The 19303-nt window shown below is 37.1% G+C and overlaps 1 protein-coding gene across 3 annotated transcripts in view; it reads left to right on the top strand.

Annotated features, from left to right (window-relative positions):
• The first annotated feature begins 2744 nt into the window (after positions 1 to 2744).
• The window catches only part of MARCHF7 (membrane associated ring-CH-type finger 7), a 48672-nt gene continuing 32113 nt past the window's right edge, over positions 2745 to 19303 (top strand). For all 3 annotated transcript variants that reach the window (XR_003001959.1, XM_024735910.1, XM_024735908.1), the window contains exons 1-2: positions 2745 to 2898; positions 17011 to 17175. Coding sequence is in view for 2 of the 3 variants with exons in the window: in XM_024735910.1 (XP_024591678.1) it covers positions 17023 to 17175 (153 nt within the window). In the remaining variant the exon portion in view is untranslated. The remainder of the gene's footprint in view (positions 2899 to 17010; positions 17176 to 19303) is intronic.

Raw genomic sequence — 19303 nt, 5'->3', positions numbered from 1 at the left:
AGGTTCCCTTCTCCAGAGGTTAATAAAACTCCCATTTAAGAAGAATTGGCATCCTTTGTTTTCAACTTAGGGGCCCCCAAATAAGCACTCTTATTTCATCCCAGGTATTACCTTCTGTTCCTCAAAAGTTTAAGAAATAACCTACATTTAAATTAATTTGATTTACAAAAAGCAAATATAATCACATCTTTTCAAGATCACATCATTTATGCAAAGTGGAGAATATCTATAAAATTATCCTTACCATAGAGAAGCTTCTTGGAAGGTTAGGTTGTAAATGTTAAAATGTGGGGAAAACAGGAACTTTGAAATTCAATATCTGAAAGAGAATTCTAACCTATCAAGTAGCTGAAGAAATACTTAAGCATAAGAGTAAAGGGTTGTTATGATCATGGCCAAATGACAGACAAATTTATAAAGTAAAAGGGGATAAATTAATAATAGTAAAGAAGACCTTAATTTAGAGAAGTCAAGTTCGGAAATGGAAACTAATGGGTTGGTGTGGCAAGTGGTGAACAAAGATATTTAGATACAAAAAAGTATGTCAGAGTTGGTCATAAGCATAAAAAGCTCAGCAAAGGAAGGTCAAGTGGGGGAACTCTGTGCAAAAAAAGGCAACTGCGGGGTCTAAATTGGTCAGAACAGTTCTAATTTCAAATAATTTGCCATCAAATCATTGGTCCTGATTTTAAGTTCAGAAAATATAGTCACTATCATACCTATTTGTATCTACAATCTGTTATCAAACTGTCTTTAACGTAGAAAATCTTAATAATTATTTGCTGATAATGATAATTATCTGGAAACTCAAATCAGAGAAAGGACATTTAAAAACAATATCAACTAATAATTCTTAAAAAAAATACTTATTAGTGGTCTTTATTTACTAGCATCAACAAGAAACTGATTTGGAAGTTCTGTTTAGCATAGGAAATTGGTGCCACACTCACCTCTGCTGATATTATCAGTGCTGGGTGGGGATGAAGCGACAATCTGTCAAAATCTGAACCATCCGTACCAGGTTTGGGGATTCTGTAGAGAAGTCACCTCTACCAAGTCTGACTGCCATAGCTCAGGAAAATAGTGCAGTCATTCCTCCTAGCGTACAATGTACTTCAGAAGATGTTTATGGGACCTATGTAATAAGCCCCAGGAAGATAATATTAGTAGTGGTTTAGACAAGGAATGTAATAGCTAACAATTATGGAATGCTTATTATGTTCCAGGAACTGATGCATTATCTCATTTAATCCTTTCAACAACCTTGTGGGTTATGGGTATTCTTATTAACTCCATTTTACAGGAAACCTGGGCTTGGCAAGGTTAAAGAATTGCTCAAGACAACAAAGGTAGTAAGAGGCTGGGCTGGGATTTGAACCCATGCAGTCTGATGCTTCAGGGTGTGTATACCCATAACCACAATGCTACAGGTACACTCAAACAGGCTGGGGGGAAAATATCAGTTTTCTATACAGGGTAAATTAATTTCCTCAAACTTAATCTCTGTTCACTTTATCTCACACCAGATGGTTAATCTTCAACTCACATTTTTAAAAGTTATACTGGCATTTATGTGCCAACTTTAAATAATAATGACCTTTAGTATTTTACAATTTACAATAGTGAAGCATGGACAGTCTGTTAGGCCCCAAGACAGAGCGAAATAAATAGAGATGCTACTGATAGTGCACACTCTCCAAGTGAAATGACAAAGAAATACACATAAACTTCATACTTCATTTATTGAAATTATTTGGATCCAATGAATTGCTTAAACAACCCAATAAAACAGGTCAGTTTACAAATCAAGTGTCATCAGTATGCCTCCAAGTTTCAATAACTTATCTTCACCGGTGAAGAACTTATATGTTTGATACATTATTCAAAACCCACATATCACCTAAATCCACAGAAACTGTGGCTTTTTCCTCTAACCTACTCCCTTGTATTCATTAGTATTCACTTACATCTTCGTTCACCACATTTATAGCTCTTTGAAGGTTTCGTTTCATTCTCATCAGACCATTTACCTCACAATTATCCTCCCTGTTTCTAAATGGATGCATTTTTACTGGAAAATCTGTAGCTACACTACCAAAGATTAGTATCACGATTTAAAAGACATGACTGCAAAAGTACACCACCACCAACACCGAATTACCGCAAGGAACGAAAGGTCCCAGACAAATGAGCTCCAGCCTTTAAAGAGGAGAGCTCGCTGCCACCACCTAGGGCGGGCAGGGAATAGGAGAAGGGGAGGTCGGAAAGGCAGTGTTTGATTCAAGTCAATAAACGTTCACTGCGCCACTCACCAAGCGCCAAAAAAAAAAAAAAGATGGGCGGTATTTCGAGCAATGGGCCTTGCAGGTTTGCCGGAGAGGGCAAGAGACTGTGGCGCGGACTTGGACGCTGGGGAGCGGCTGGATCTGAGCCCTTCACCAGGCAGGCGACGGCGGCCAACCAGGGCCGGGCCTCCAGCGCCCCGCTCCCGCGGCCCGCACACTCGCCGGCCCAGCCACCAGCCCGATGGCCGACCAGCCGCAGCCGCTTACCGGTGGCGCCTCGCTGCCTCCCCGGAGGCAGCCCTTCAACGGTTGTCGCAGTCAGAGCACCACCCCGCGGTGGGGTACGTCGAGCCCGCCCGCAGCTCTCGGATCCGCTCAGCTCCACCACTCTCGCGAGAGGTCGGGGGAGGCCGCGAAGTGGAGGAAGGAGAAGGGAGGGGCATTTAACGGTGGTGGCTGGTTCTGCGCCGGATCCGGGAGTCGGGTGGACGCCATTGTGATTCGGGGCCGACTTTTCTGCCTCTGTTAGAGGCCTCGAACTCCGAGGAGGAAGGCGGCGGTGTGATCGCTGGAAGCGGGACGGGCCCTGTTCAGTGCCAGCTCTGGAGCAGGGGTAATAAGCTGCGGAGCTCGGGCTTCTCCCTCTCGGGGAGGGGGTTGTAAAGGCCGCGGGTGGGGGAGGGGAGGAAACGAAGTGCTAGCCTGGGGACGCCGAGGCCGCCTCCTTCTTCTCAGAATCGGGGCGGAGGAGCTTGATCCGGGGCCGCGGATCCTCTGCCGGCGGCCTTTCGTCCCGTGTTGGAGTTTGTGACGGGTGGAGGGGGCAGGCTGTGCGTCTTCCTTGTGGACGTGCGGCGGGCGAGGGCAAGGGGCTTGAGCCCTGTTTTGGCCTTTGGCTACCTCCTCCTCGACGGGGATGAGGACGGTCCTCCGGGGCGGGCCGGGAGTGTCACGAGTGAGGTATTTAATGAGCGAGGTGTTGAAGACAGGGAGGCTTAGGGCTCTGCCAACCCAGGTTCGAATTGAAGGGACTTTGCCAGCCCCTTAGATGGGATAAAGGTTTGCTCATTGATCGTCCCAGATCTTGAGTATCGTGATACTTTGGGATTCCTTTTGTATTGTGGTAAGTTGTATGTTATTCAGATTGAACTAGGTGGTGGTATGTATAAAAACGGACCTGTTGGCGTAAGAAGTGAAATATGGAAGGCACTAGTAGTTGAATACAGTACTCACTCATTTTGTTGAAACTGCGTAGAGAAGATGAATGTGTACACACAGCAAAAATACTACAATTCTTTTTTCCTACGAACAGATGTAAATATTTGGGGAACATCTCCCTCTTGGTAGTACATTGATCACGACCGTTGTCGTTTGGCGCTATTAAGAGCAAAGGTGCCAAGTGAAATTGAATTTTTTTCGGTTTTGTAGGATGTTTTAGGTTTTGTTTTTTCTTTAATAAAATAATTTTAAAATTTCCCCTTTTCTTTCTCTCATCTGTTCGTTTCTGCCTAGGACTAAGAGATAAGGCTAAAGATGAATTTTTGATTTAAAATCAAACGGTATACTGTTGTTAAAAAGGCAGACACACACTGTAACTAGATTTTTTCTTTTCCGTGAGATAAAATTGTGTTTCAGAAATGGGGTCAGTATTTGATTTACAGCTCTACAGCATTTTGTGAAACAGCAGTGGCGTAGGAGGCATTAGAGGCCGCTCTGGGTTTGAGTCTTGATTTCGCCATAATTATTTAACCTCTTCCTAGAGTTGAAATGAGGATTAAATTAGATGAAGTAGTGTGTAGCAGTCAGCACGCTGGGGGACATAATACTTGCAGAATGAACTTTGGATGAATGTAAGCAGTTGGAAATGATACTAAGTCCAGTTGTTTATATTCATGCATTCTTCAAATTTTACTCTCCCTGTAATATGTCCCTCACAGAGTACTGACTGCTTCTCAACACACACAATAATATACACTTATATAAGTTCTATACTACAAATGTTTTTAGATAAGAACATTTTACAGCTCTTCTTTTGCCCTAAATTATACCACAGATATCAGCATGGTTGGTAAGCATAGTCCTGAGTTTTTTTCCGAAGTTGCGTGCTGGGTCAAATGTCATGAATAAGAATGGTTTAAAATTCCTGCTTATTTAAGTACAGGCAATTTCTGTTTCTGTCACATTGGTAAGAGAGCTTAATTTCCCAGGTAAAGCACAAAGATGCCCCTATATAGACATGCACATATGTTCTATGTGAAGGTGTCAGATAATCAGCTTGAACATAGAAAGACATCTATGGCCCCAGTTTTTAACCAGCTACATATCCATTTCACACAGCTGTTCATCTGGTATATGTTCAAGGGTTGCCCACTTAATTTTAGGAAAATAATTGTAATCGTGTAAAACTATCAAATAATGTAAAAATTTTTGAAAGTTTGTTACTTGTTGTATTTTAGCTACTAGATTAGGGCTTCACATTACAAGAAGGAGGTTGACACAGCTTCTACCTTCCACAACTCACAATTTAATCATCAGACTAATGTATAAACAGCAACTGCTATTATCTTAGTGTAAGTATTGATATATGGTAGTATTGTGGGAGCACAGAGAAGAGGTGTTTGATCTTGGGGAAAATTTTTACAGGAAGTATTGCTTGAACTGAGATGTGAAGGATGATTAGGAGTTTGATAAGGAAACTGAAAGTCATGGTATCATGGTTTGTTTTAGGAATATACAGTTTGTTCCCCGTAGCTGAAACAATTGAATGGAGGGTTAGAGCATGACATGAAAGACCTTCAGTACTGTTTTTGAAAGTTGGTGCTCTATGCTGTTGGGAATAAAGAGCTGTTGTGTCCCTAAGCCAAATAAAAAATGATTTTAAATTATCTATGCTGATACATCCTTCTGTTACTACAGATAATTAAGTGCTAGTAGTAAAGCAGTGGGGAATGCATAAGTGAAATGCACAAGGTTGTATCAAACCTCATTTTTAACCAACAAATTAAACTTAACTAATGAACGCTTTAGCTGTTAAATAACTTAATCAACAACTGATCACATTAGTGTAATTACAGTTTAAAACTGAGTAAAGATTTTGAGTTCTTACTAAGATCTACTTGAATTCACTAAAGCAGAATTATAGTGAAATAATTTATCTTCTCACAATTATTATTTTGCAGAAATTCGATTTTTAATACACTTGCTAATCATAAGATGAACACAGAAATGGGGAGCAGGATAAAATTATAATTTGAGAGTTGGCTGCGTTTTACTTTTCATGATCTTAATTTTTAACTTTTCTTCTCTGGTCCAAACTCATGTGGTGAAAACTGGTTTTTCTTGTTCTCAAATGTATTTCTCTGGCTCTACTGGTTAGACTAGATAAGCTGAACACCTGGTTTTAAAATTACCTACTGTCATATACCCACTTTTGTCAATAACTTTAATAAGGCATATTTTGAACCTTAAAAGTTAGTTTTCATCTCTTCATTATGATCATTGCACTTCAGTGTAACGTGTTTCCCACTTTCAGAATAACTCTAAAATGGTTTCCAGTTATGGAATGAAGATTGAAACTTGACACAGATTAAATACATTTCAAAGGAGGACAGATTATTTCAAAGTATTCTAACGTAGACTTAACATCATAGTCCTATTTTCTCATGGAGATGTTGAACTTTTTTCTAGTTATTGATAGTATTTTTTAAGACCTGGCTGTATCTTTATGTGTTAAATATTTGTCAGCTGAAAATCAAGGCATTTTTTTAAAGACCCCACAAGTTCTGTGCTTTAGAAGTGCTTTCCTTATGTGACTACCTTTAGTTTTCATGTCTCCATGTTCACTAGGATCAATAAAACACTAGGATTTCCCATTAAGAAAAAAAAATTTTTTTCCCAGAAGCAGATTTTTTAAACAAAAGGATATACCAAATAGAGGTAAATAAAGGAATTGTAACTGTGTTTTATATTTCTGGAAGATTATTGGCTATTGAAATACATTGGTATTTTCTATGATAACTGTGGTCTTAATGCCATGAATTTATTGTATAGTAATGTTGTGCTTTTGGTAATTCAGTAACTGTAACTCCCCTGGATATTAAAGACGAAGTCTAAGTTAGACCCTGAAATCGAATCAGATTTTTCATAAGACCGGATGCATAATGATAATTGTAGGAATAAGTTGCAAAGCTTTACTCTATTGCTACGTAACGCAGCACCTCAAAACCCTGTGGATTAAAACTGCTGTTTACAGTGTTTTTACAGTTCTCTGTGCCTGTTGGGTAGTTCTCTTCTGGTTTCCCCTGGGTTCACTCATGTATCAGTTATTCAGCTGAAGGATTTCTCAGGCTGGCACGTCCAAGATGGCATCACTCACATTTCTGGCACTTGGTGTTGGTTAAACATGGAGGCTTTGCTTAGTGTGGTCTTCTATGACATGGGGGTCCCAAGACAGCATTCCAGGAGAGTGAAAGTGGAAGCTATAAGACTTCTTACAGCCTTGGAAATCATATAATGTCATAGTGTATTCTTAGTCAAAGTAAGTCTCACAAGGTGGCCCACACTCAGGGGGTGGGGAAATAGATTCCACCTCCTCCCGGGCAGACCAGCAAGAGGACAATGCCAAAGGGTGTGGGTATTCAGCTGGGAGGGATTTGTAGCCATACTTTGTAATTACCACAGGTTGCTTAGAATATTTTAAGAACAGACATTCTTAAGGATGTCATCACTGGGATTTGCTTTAAAATAGAGGAGGGTGAAGTAGTCAAATGTTGATAATTGTTGAAGAATGTTGTTTGGCTTCTGGAGGCTTATTATTGTCTCCACTTTTGTGTAAGTTTGAAATTTTTTCATAGTAAAAAAAAAAATTTTTTTTAAGCGTACTCAGGTAATCTAAACTCCACTTTGCAAAGTGATTTTGACCTTATTTTCCATTTATTATTTACCAGAATAGAATAGTACTCTGTTGCTTAGTATTTACTACTTCCTTTGTGGTATACAGATACTAAGGGGTATAAACTAGCAGTACTACAATTTATAAAGGGAATTGTTTTTAGGAGTTCTTTATAGATTTTATTGTAAGATAAAAAAAAAATCTTTTCTTCTGCCAGTAACTTTCCCTTAATTATCGAAGTTAGGTCAAATACATTAAAGAAGTTTTGGAAAACTAAGTTAAGAAAACAAAACCCACCCAGATGTACAGTAAAATGTGAATAATGGCTATTTTTTCCCCAATTTCGTATGCATATACTTATGTAAGGTATGTACGTTTTCTTTACTCAGCAGCAAGTATTCTCCTGTACATAAATCTGAATGTCTTTAAAAAGTCTTTTCACTGTGTATTAAAGACAAATTTCAAATAATGAAAAGGCCAAAATAATGCCTACTAAGCTGTTTGTATGAAAATCTTTTAACATCTGATGGTATTGCTTAATAATAGCTGGTATTTGAAGATTATATACTGTGTGCCAGCAAAGCTCATGATATACCTGTAAAGTTGGTACTATTATTATTCCCATTTTCTAGGTGAAGAAATTAAGCATTAGATTAAGGCTAGAGTCACACCAAGTATGGGACAGACTTAAAAGCTAGCATTCTCAAATATTATGTTTTTACAAAAGTTAGAAGTTGGCTCATATGCTAAAAATTGGGCAGTGCTTAATTTATCTTGCCTATCCTGTTTCCTGTTTTGGAAAAAGAACCTTTGTTAATGAATAGTTTTAAAATAAAGGGAAAGTCTTAGGTGTAGGTTGTACTGTTTGTTAGTATGAATGGGGCTGGAGCCTTTTTGTTTGTCTGGTCATTTGGTTTATGACTACTATGTGACTGTTGACAGATCCTGAACAAGACTGTTCTTGTAGGAAGGGGACACAGTGATTTGTAGAGGATCACATGAGAGGATCTGAGAGGATACATGTTATTTGAGAGATCCCTTTATAAGCAGAATCATCGAAAAACCTTTGAGCGTTGCTCTGCTATTTCTCTTAGGAATTAACAGCTTTCCAAATTTGGTAGAAAACAAAAATTCAGGTCCTATTTGGTAGACAACTTGTGGCGGTGCTCAGAAAAAACTTTACTCTTAAGTAATGTGTAGAATTCCTTTGTTCCAAGTGTTTTCCTATACTGCCTGAAGTTTTTCAGTTTACTTTTTCATAGTGCCCTAACTTCTACTAATTAGACATTCAGTGGGGGGGCGGGGCTACCAAGAGTGATGAGATACAAGTTACAGTTCAAGCAGAAGGCAAGGAGGTAGCATATGTGTATGGGAAAAAGTAAAATCAGTGTAAGTGATTGAAAATCAGTTAGTCCAGATTGCGCTCCTGGGTTTTCAGAACTATTTCTAGCATGCTTCTAGACCTCTTTTGGGTACTTCAGGCTACCTGTTTTTTAAAACCAACTCATCTTGGTGTGCTTCTTTGTCCTCCACTCCCAACTCGCTGCAAATAAATAAAGAGAAAAATGTTTTTCATCAGTATGCTGAATAATCCAATCCCCCCCCCACCCCCATTACATTCCTTTCTACTTGGGATGTTCTGAATCTACCTTCTATCCATATTTTGGCTCTCACTAATTTGTTTGAAGCCACTGTGTCTCTTCCTAATAACTTGTCCTTAGTTTGGGGCGTGGGTGAGTGGTTTGTTTTTAGCTGCCTCAAAATTTTTAGTAGATACTGAGCCTACTAAAGCCTATAGCAGTGGTTTCTTTCCCATGGTTCCACAAAGGTAATAAAATTATTGACTTTCAGAATTGTAAGAAATTCAGGGAACTATATAAATCTATTGTTAAGGCTAGGCAAAAGTGAAGTTTTGTACCACTGATTGTTTCATCTTTGAAAGCTCTAATTGCCTGTCAGGAACTTAATTTCTGGGGTCCTTAGGGAGAAAAGTAATACACAACCTGCTTGTAAAAAGCTTCAGAATTGTTGCCTTATTAAAGTACAAACTTCCGAGCAAAGGACACAAGATTGCCTTTACAATACGGATATAATCTACCTTATGTATTTATTTCCTTGAGAGTCCTTCGTGGTCTCCTTTTCCTCGCCTTCGCTTTCATCCCTAACACATTATTTTCTAGTTCTTCAACATGCTTTAGCATCTTTATGTTTCCTCCTCTTTTTTTATTTTAAATCTTCAAAGGTCAACTCAGATGACACCTCATCTGAAATCTTTCTCATCTTGTTGGAACTTTTGGATCCCCATTCAATGCTCCCATAGCATTTTCAGAATTTTCTTAAGTGTAATGATTTTTAGCAGTCTGGTATGAATGTGTAATCTAGCAATTAGTGTAATTGCTAATTATTTTAGTTGGTTTTTTTGGGGCTTCTTGACTGTGATCAAATCACTTCAGCCAATTTCTCTTCAAATTTTTTCTGTGCTCTAGTTCTTTCCTTCTGTAACTCTAATTAAATATACAGTAGTTTTTTTACTCTTTCCTCAGTGTCTCTTAAATCCTCTCTTGTATTTACCATTATGTTTTTCCAAACTTCATTCTGGATAGTTTTCCTCTAGCCTATTTCCCAGTTCCCTAGTTTTTCAGGTTTGCCTAGGCTACTGGTAAATACATCGATTTCCCAGTTTGCTAACATTAGGGCCATCTCTTCATCTGGTTCTGTTGATTTTTATCTCTTGATGATGGACTGTTTTTTTTTTTCCTTGTATTTTTGTGTCTTAATTTTTGATTGAATGGGAAACTGGAAATAAAAGAATAGTAGAGACTGAGATCAATAATTTTGATGCCTGGATGTGGACATACTCTTCTGTCACTGTTAGTGTGGTGGGTTGAGTTGGTTTGGTCTGTAGTTAAGCTGGGTTTGAACTTTATTATTGCTTTATATATTTTCAAAGTATTGCAGTAGTGGATTGCTGCTGCATGGTGCTTAGTGTGAGGCTGGAGTACTGGAGGATTTCTTTGAGTATTCTTTCACTAGCCTCAACTTCCTGCAGGCCCTGCACATCTGCACCACTAAGGCTCTAAAGCTGTTGTAACTCCCTCAGCAGTAAACTGCTGCACCTTCCTATTGGAGCAAAGTTCATGGTGAAAGGAGGTGTTCTATGTTTTATGCATCCTTCTCCAGTCTTAGGTGGGCTCTGTGTGCCTGATCCTCAGAGGTGGGGCTGTCCCAAGATTTATGCCCTTCTCCCTGTCTCCTGGGTATAGCGTGCAGGCAGACTCCTGCTACCTCCTCCCCACCAGGGTGAACTGGAACTAGGATTTTTTTTAAGGTGGTAGTTGGAAGTTAACTGGAAAAGGTAGGTTAGAGTTCTGGATACTGGGGCAAAGAATTTAGACTTTGCTTTTAAGGTAGTAGAAAAACAGTTGAAAGTATGATTGGAGGGTGGTGCTGTTACTAGTAGGGTGAAATAGAAACGAAGAAAATGTGTGGATTAATGATGAGTTCTCTTTAGACAAGGCCTAGTGTGGTATTATTAGAGACAAACTTTGTTGGTTTACTTAGAGTAGGCCTCATATTCAAGTAAAGTCTTGCTGAAAAACATTGTAAAATTCAATTTAAATTTGTCTGTTTTAGTATAAGTGTGATAGGTTTTCAGTTGCATTTGACATGAGACTATGAGATCTTGTTAACTTGCAGATAGCATTGGGCACAGAACTTTGCATGTCAGGTAATGAGAGAATTCTTTGAGGCTTTTTACCTAGACTAAGAAAGTTTAAGTTAAGATTTATAGTGTTTAATGGGCCACCAAAAACATGAACTTGCTTTAAAAAACTCTTCAGAGGTTTCCTAGGAAGCCCAGCTGAATGAAATTACCTATTAAAAATGTAGTAATTTTTTACTAGGTAACAAGCCACAGGTTTATGAGACGAAAGGCTACATAAATTTTGGAGTTGGTATGAATATCTGTTTTCCACTCCTGTTGCTCATGCCAATTACTATTAAAATGCCTGAAGGTAAGGGAACACTTAACAGTGATATTAAGACTAGTTGGGTAAACTAGCAGTTAAATATCAGCTTCAGAGAATCTTCACAAGTTGAAAAGTTCAATATAGTAAAAATCTCAAATATTGATCATAAGATTTTTGTGGCTTTGATACTTTTTTCCTGCTAGTCTTTTTTTCTGGCTTATACCTTTTCCTTTAGAGCACTTATAATTGTTTAAGTTGTATGGTTAGTTGTGTTTGTTCTCTACTAGACTACAACTTCTTCATAGTCATTATCTTAGTAGGTTCAGTGTTGTCCCCTCTACCTTCTTTCTGCATTTGAAGTTGAAGCGAGTTCTGAAGAATGGAAATGGAATGACCTCTTGGAGCTGTCAGTGCCTCAGCTTACTCAGACATAGATGTGTTGATAAGGAACATGAGCACAGAAGTCCAGTGGATCCATCATGCTAGGACTTGAGTGAGGCTCAAAGAGAGTAAAAATTAAGCATGTTAATAATGGAAGCTTCATAGCAATGAGGGCTGTATGCAAATTGAGTGGCAAGGCATAGCAGACAGGTACATAGCTCTTCTCAAGCTCATGCTTCACTATCCTATCTGACTTCACTTAAAAAATACAAGTTCAAAGGTTAAAGTACTAATAATTTCAGGATGTCAGCAGTAGAGCTTTTAATCAAGCACAGGGTGCCATGTGTCAGCATAGGTGGACACACATCTATAAACCAAGCCCTGGTGATAAGTTTTTATCACTAGAAAGACAGTTCAACTATCCAACTCTAGAATCAAATTTAAAGAAATTTAAAGAAACTACATAGAGGCAAAAGGAAAGTAAGAGGCTATTATATTGACCACTGAGGAAAGATTGTACATGTGAACTTTTTGTGCTTTTACTCTTTAAGTCTTGGTTAAAAGCATTGAGCTTCAGATACTTTTTTCCTGCTAGTCTTTTTTTCTGGCTTATACCTTTTCCTTTAGAGCACTTATAACTGTTTAAGTTGTATGGTTATTTGTGTTTGTTCTCTGCTAGACTACAGCTTCTTCATAGTCATTATCTTAGTAGGTTCAGTGTCGTCCCCTCTCCCTGTCCCTTTGTTTAGTATTAATTAATGTGCCTAGCACATACTAAGCATGTAAAAAACTATTTCTTAAATGAATGAACTTGAAAAGATGCCTTGTAGTACCTTGTAAGTGGTCTGGTAGAAGTTTTTCAAGGACTGCTTATTTTAATTAATTTTATTTATTTTATTCTATTTTTTGTGCTTTGACCTACAGCTTATACAACCAGATTACATAAGTTTTCTGGTAACACCTACATTGTCAAAATTCAATCAATTTATGTAGAGGAGTTGCCAAAAATAGTTTCATGCAGTATAAATTATAGCTCTCGGAGGACCCTGCCTCTTTGCTTTCTCCCAAGAGCTTTGTTTTGAGAGATTTCCTACTAGGTTAGTTTTATTCTGCAGTAAGAATTGGGTATAAATATAATCAAAGTAAAATACGAGAGGTATGATTAAGAAGCACTGTTATTAAAGAACCATCTATAGACCTGTATCTTTTTAAAGACATTTTATCTTCCCTTTTAAAATCCTCAACAAATACAGTCCCTTGTTTAGTGTTTGTAGAGCCTTCTTGATAAAATAACAAATTTGCTACTTGTTATAAATCTTTTATGGGCTGTTGCATGTCAGTATTTAACCATTAGTATTCTTTCTACTAACGTATGCCTTCTTTAAATGTCCAATTCATAATTCACCTTTTTAATAAAAATTTTTATATGGATGTATATATAGAATTTATAAAAAGCTGAAGGAAGTAAAGATTTATGTTAGGTGACTGTATGCTTTGTCATTCAAACCAGGCCACTTTTAAGAGACAGCTCAAGTACTATTAATAATTGTCCCAGGATAATGAGCTCAAATTAGGACTTTTCTGGCCATAAACTGGGACTGGTCTGGGCAAACCAGGAAATATGGTCATCTCTGCTTAAAAGGAAAACAGCAGTCCTTTGCCTCACCCTTTACCTCATTCCCAGTCCCGCTTTCCATAGGCAGCAATCCTCACCTTTTAGCTGTTTTAGGATTTACCTTCATATTTCTAAATAATGTGTTCATGATTTTTTAGTATTATATATGTGCTTTTTTATTCACCATTGTCCTTACTTCCCCTCCCCACCTCAATCACACAGCATGTTTGTAGCAAGATTGATACAGTAATCTTATGTTTACACTATCTTAACTATATAAATATTAAAGAGTTCACCCAGACACTGCAGCATCTCCTTTCTTGAACAATAGCTCTGTTTTCCCAAGTTACAAAATTAATGTATTAAATTTGCCTTTTGTTCTAAGTACTCAGCATTTTTTTCCCCAATTGTATTATCATCTCTGCCACGAGCCAAAATAGTTTACGTATGATGCTATTTTTTCCTGAGAATTTGCTTCCATTTTCTGTGATCCTGTTCCAGTCTTGATCAGTTGCTCCCTATGCTTTCCACATAATTTTGTAACTGTTTCCTGGGTTCTGTGTCTGGTTCTTTAATTCTTGACACTCCTGTTTTCCTAGGACCTGCTCTTCATTTAACTAACTTCCTATGGTTTTGTTTTTTAAATAGTTTTTAAAAATCTCTCATGTCTGAATACTCTTTTCTCCACCTCACACTTAGTTGCTAGATAGGAGTTCAATGCTAAATTTTTTTCTCAGTACTATAGGCATTGCTTTATTGTCTTGAGAGTTTTTAAAGTTGTAATTAAGAAGCCATTCTGATTACTTTTCTTTTGTATATGACCCATTTTTCCATTCTTGTAAATTATAGAATCTTCTCTTTCTTTTTGGTGTTCTGAAATTTCAAGATGATAAATGGTACTTAGTGTTGGTCTTTTTTCTTTGATCTGCCCAGTACTCTTGACCCCTTTCAATGTGGAGATTTGTGTCCTTCAATTCTAGAAAAGTTCTTTCATTTCTTTGATAATTTTCTCTACCTTATTTTCTTTTTTCTCTCTTTCTGTAACCATACTTACCGTCAAATAATCGATAACTCCCCTGGACAATTCTCCTGTTTTTTGAGTTACATTTTCTACTTCTGGGAGGTGTCCCAATCTTTCTGTTGGTTTATTTTAGTGTATCACATTCCTTTTTTAAGTGTGTAACGTTTTGAATTTCCACAAGCTGTTCATTATACTGATTGCTTTCTCAAGCATCCTGTTTTTATTTTATGAATGAATGTCTTTTGCTCCCTTTGAGGATAGTAATTAATTAGCTCCTTTCCCCAGATTTTCTCTTAAGTTCCTTTTTTTGTTATTTACTTTAGTCTTATGGGAGGTTTTCCTTGGATACCTAGTGATCCTTGATGTTTGTCTATTAGAGGGAAGCACTAAAAAAAGCTGATTAGAAACTCTTAGTGACTAGTGGACTTTGCTTTGGGTAGGATGGTCAAATGGCAGGCTAGCTGTGTAATTGGAAGCATTCCAAATGTCAGTATCCAGAAATTTTATCTCAGGTATTTTGTTTGGTTTTCTGACAGCGTTGTAAAAACAGCACCAGGAAAGAGTTTTTGGGTCTCAACATTGAATATATAGATTTTCTTTTATTCCTTATACTTAACCTTTGCAGAGATGGTTGTATATTTCCTGGGGGGTGGGGTGGGGAGGGTTACATGGGAGATCCTTATTCTCCAGAGAATAAATATCCTGTTTTCGGAAGAATGGTACTAAGGGGGAGAATTGAGGGTTTTACTGCTCCAAGTACAGATTTTAATTCAGCAACTCCATGCATCATCCCTTTTTTATGATACCTTGTATCTCCAGGTCTTGATTCTTTCTAGGATGCTAAGGCCAACTGCTTTGCTTCCAGTTCCTACCTCTTTCTAGAAAGTACCTAGGGTGTATTTTTTATCCTTTATGCTGAATTACTCTACCTCTCCTCCGACTTTTTTGGATTTTCCAAATATAACATTGAAATCTCTTGCCTTTTATGGTCCCTTTTCCTATTCTTTTCATAGTTAAAGCTTTTGGATTCATCGACTGTCATTTTATAGGGGTTTTGGAAAGAGGGACCAAAACAGATGCATAAGGATAACCTTGTCATGTTTAACTGGGACTTCAAACAGACCTTTTCTGATAAGTTATCTTTGATTTAATCATGTCCCAGAGTGTAGCTTTTACTCTGGTTTCTCATTAGCTAGATACTCTTAGTCAAATAATTTTAATTGATAGTAGGCTTGTGTTATATCTTTTTCATGTTTGTTGTGTATCCTACTGCAGTATCGGCCATATGTTTTGTTGATGTTTTTGCGTCTTCATCCTCTTTTCTGTCATTGCTTGACACCCTGTTTTTGAGGCAGATATTGAAAAAGGAAATTCTTTTGTAGTAACTTTTAAGGTAGAATGATGCTAAAACTTAGTTGATAAGTTAATGAGTTGAGAGTGAATTAGATATTTTTAACTTAAATGTTTAGATTTGAAGGTTTTAATACAGCAGATATACCTATCTAGGCAAGTGAAGTACATTACTTTTTTCTTGCCTTAATTTCAATCCACTACCAGAAAAATAAGGGAATAATTTTTGACCTTGAAAGTGGGTAACTGGGAGGAGTTGAAGAGATTATTGTGATTTCTTTTTACTGTTACTTTCTTTTGCCCTTCTCTTTTTACTCTCAAGATTGGTGGTATCTCAGTTGTTCAGAGGCCTCATTGTAAATCCTTTCCCCAGAAAACTTTAAAAGTTTTTCTTTAATTTATAAAATTAATGTTTTTATAGCAGCCTTACTTGTAATAGCCTAAAACTGGAAACAGTCCAGTGTCCATCCGCAGTAGAATAGACAAATAAATTGTGTGTATTGATACAGTGGAATATTACATAAACTAATCAGAGTGAACTTACTACAACTGCATGCAACAGCAGAATTAGTCTCACAAATATAATGTTGAGCAAATGAAGCCAGACATAAAGGAGTACATGTTGTATGAATCCACTTACAGAGAGAGTTAAAAAATAAGGCATAGCTAATGGTGACTCTTGGCATGTGTTGAGGAATGTTTAGTGAAGAAAACTTAGAAATTATTCTCACTTTTGAGAAGGGGAGACAGGAAAACAAATTACAGTGTGTAGTATGATGTCTTTAAAAAAGTATGTAAAAAGTGGAAGTAACACTTGATCTTGCTTTAAGACTATGCCCAGGAATTGAATGGGGAATGTATATAGACTTTGCAGGCACATACAAAGTCCTGTGAGAGCATATTGTGTTAGGGAATGTACAGATACTACAGTATAGCTAATGCTGTGAGTATCGAACATTCATAATAGGAATAACAAGAGTCAAGGGCTGATTCGTGTAGGATTTTATTTACTTATTTACTTTATTTATTTACTTACTTAGGCTGTGCCGGGTCTTAGTTGTGACACTCGGACTTCATAGTTGCCGCATGCAGAGTCTTAGTTGCAGCATGCATGCGGGATCTACTTCCCCGAGCAGGGATCAGACGCGGGCCCCCTGCATTGGGAGCGTGGAGTCTTACCAACTGGACCACTAAGGAAGTCCCTAGGATTTTATATAGAGGAAATTGAATAAGGAAAAGAGCTCAGGCTTTAGAAACAACAAACCTCAGTTTCTCATCACCACTTTTATCATGTTTGCTTCATTTTATGGGCAATAGGGAACCTTTGATGGTCTTCAGACCTCTGCCTGTAGAAGGAGAGTGATGATAATCTCACAGTTTACCATTCGGTTAATTTGCATGGTTAATTCTTGATTTGAGCTGATCATTAAGGAGAGGATTAAGAATCAAAGGTTTGCATGTTTTCCAAAAGGCAATTAATCAAAATTTGCATTTCACAGGAAACATTAAGAATGGAGTCTAAACCTTCAAGGATTCCAAGAAGAATTTCTGTTCAACCCTCTAGCTCTTTAAGTGCTAGGATGATGTCTGGAAGCAGAGGAAGTAGTTTAAATGATACCTATCACTCAAGGGACTCTTCGTTTAGACTGGATTCTGAATATCAGGTAACAGCTTAATTTGGAATGTGTGTATATACACAGTCTCATTTTCAAAATCCTTGGGGCCATGTGATTTTCTGGATTTTAGAAAGGTAGTAGAGTGTGTTTATAACACCCTCAGCTGGATCTGAGGCATCCTGTAATCAAAAGATTAATATATCTGCAGCAGACTGATTTAATGTTCCACACTAGCAAAAACTTAATGTTTTTCAAAGTTTTGAACTTCAGAATTTTGAATAAGGGATTGTGGTCATAAGTAAAATGTTCATAGTTTACAAAGACTTGGAAACCTTCTAACCTAAAAGCATTGAAGTATTAGTTGAATTAACAGGCTGTCTTTTACATGAATTATGGGGTTTTATTTTTACAGTTAGTAATGAGTTTGCATTGATTCATAATCTACATAAAGCAATCTAAGTTCCTTTTATGTAGCCAATTTTCCTTGGGACCAATAACACTTTGGTTTTTGAAATAGCTTATTATTGTTATAACAATGGTTGTAGTATAAAACTGTTAAATCTCAGAGGCATGGTTTGTAGCTTTAACACAGTTTATCTTGCTCATCTTTCAAATGTTAAGTTTATCGCATTATTGGCTGAACACCTCATTAAATCGCACGACATTTGCAAAAGTCTGATGTTCCGGTAACTGTCTCTAAGAGAATCCTTTAGTGAAAATGTCTGTTTAAGTCTTAAGTAATGTTTATATATTTATATATCATGCAATGTACTATATGACAAAGTCATTTGAAAGTTCTTCTGTGTAGTAATAAGCATTTTATAAAATAGAGAAGCACAAATGAAATAAAATAATTTCTCTAAAATGCCCATATCTACTGCCAGCCTGCTGACATTATGTGTACTGTTTACTTGGACTTATTTTAAATGTTGTTTGATAATGTATTTTTTTTACTCTGTTGCTAGGCAAGAGTATGCTTGCCAGAGGTGCAGAATCACATATTTTCCATTCTACAGAATTAAATGATTGTGACTTGTTAAGAGCACACAATTGGGGTTTTTTCCTATATTAATAAAATTTTGTCTACTGATCTTTGTCTAATTTTTCGTATAGCTAATTAGCTAATTAGTGAGGAACACAGACTCTGAAACCAGACTAAAAGTCTTGAATATATTTAGAAAACTTATTGACATTCACTTTAAAGTAATATTTTCAGACTTTTTCTTCCAGTTTGTTCTTAATGTCATAGATTATTCTGAAAGTCTAATTTTTCATTGTGGAAGTTAAACAAATGCAAACATGTAAAAAAATTTTAAATGTTTTATTGGTTCTTAATAAGATTAATCAGTTTTATAAATTTTGGTGTTTTCCTTAATGTTTTTCAGTTATTTTAAGTGGCTTCCAATCTTTTTCTTTCTTTCTTTAATGGGTTATAGGAGTATTTCCAATCTTGTCAACTATACGTAGGCTGCTTTGCTCTTTTAGTTTTGATTTAGGAACTGAAATTCCTGTGTTCTTGAGGAAAGTACTTTTCTGTTTCCTCTTCTGTGAAATGGTGATAATGGTAATTTTCTTACATAGTTACTGTTAAAATTAATTGGAAGAAATAATACATGTAAAGCACTTAGAACAACAGTTCCTGGACCCTAGTAAGAGTTCAGATGTTACAGGTTATAATTATCATTGTGACTGCTGTTGTTATCATTTCCTGGCTTTGCATTGGTTTAAATAGATAATTAATATCCTTAGGGGATAGTATAATATGTTATCAGAATATTAAAATTATATATCACACATTTAGTTTTATTTAATATTCTTAAGATTATTCAGCAAGATGTGTATTTAATGAATGAAAGAGACCTTTGAATATCAAAGGGAACTTTTTTGGTTAATTGCTGATATTTTCTGACTCAAAACCATCTGGGACACAACACTCTTCTCCCCCCCCCCCTTTTTAAAAATTATTTATTGGCTGCGTTGGGTCTTCGTTGCTGTGCACGGGCTTTCTCTAATTGCGGCCAGTGGGGGCTACTCTTTGTTGCGGTGTGCGGGCTTCTCATTGTGGTGGCTTCTCTTTGTTGCAGAGCACAGGCTGTAGGCACGCGGGCTGCAGTAGCTGTGGCACGTGGGCTCAGTAGTTGTGGCTTGCAGGCTCTAGAGCGCAGCCTCAGTAGTT

Source organism: Neophocaena asiaeorientalis, unplaced genomic scaffold (assembly GCF_003031525.2).
Source record: "Neophocaena asiaeorientalis asiaeorientalis breed wild unplaced genomic scaffold, Neophocaena_asiaeorientalis_V1.1 scaffold72, whole genome shotgun sequence".
In the NCBI taxonomy this organism is placed as follows: domain Eukaryota; kingdom Metazoa; phylum Chordata; class Mammalia; order Artiodactyla; family Phocoenidae; genus Neophocaena; species Neophocaena asiaeorientalis.
This window is presented reverse-complemented; position numbering and strand designations above follow the sequence as displayed.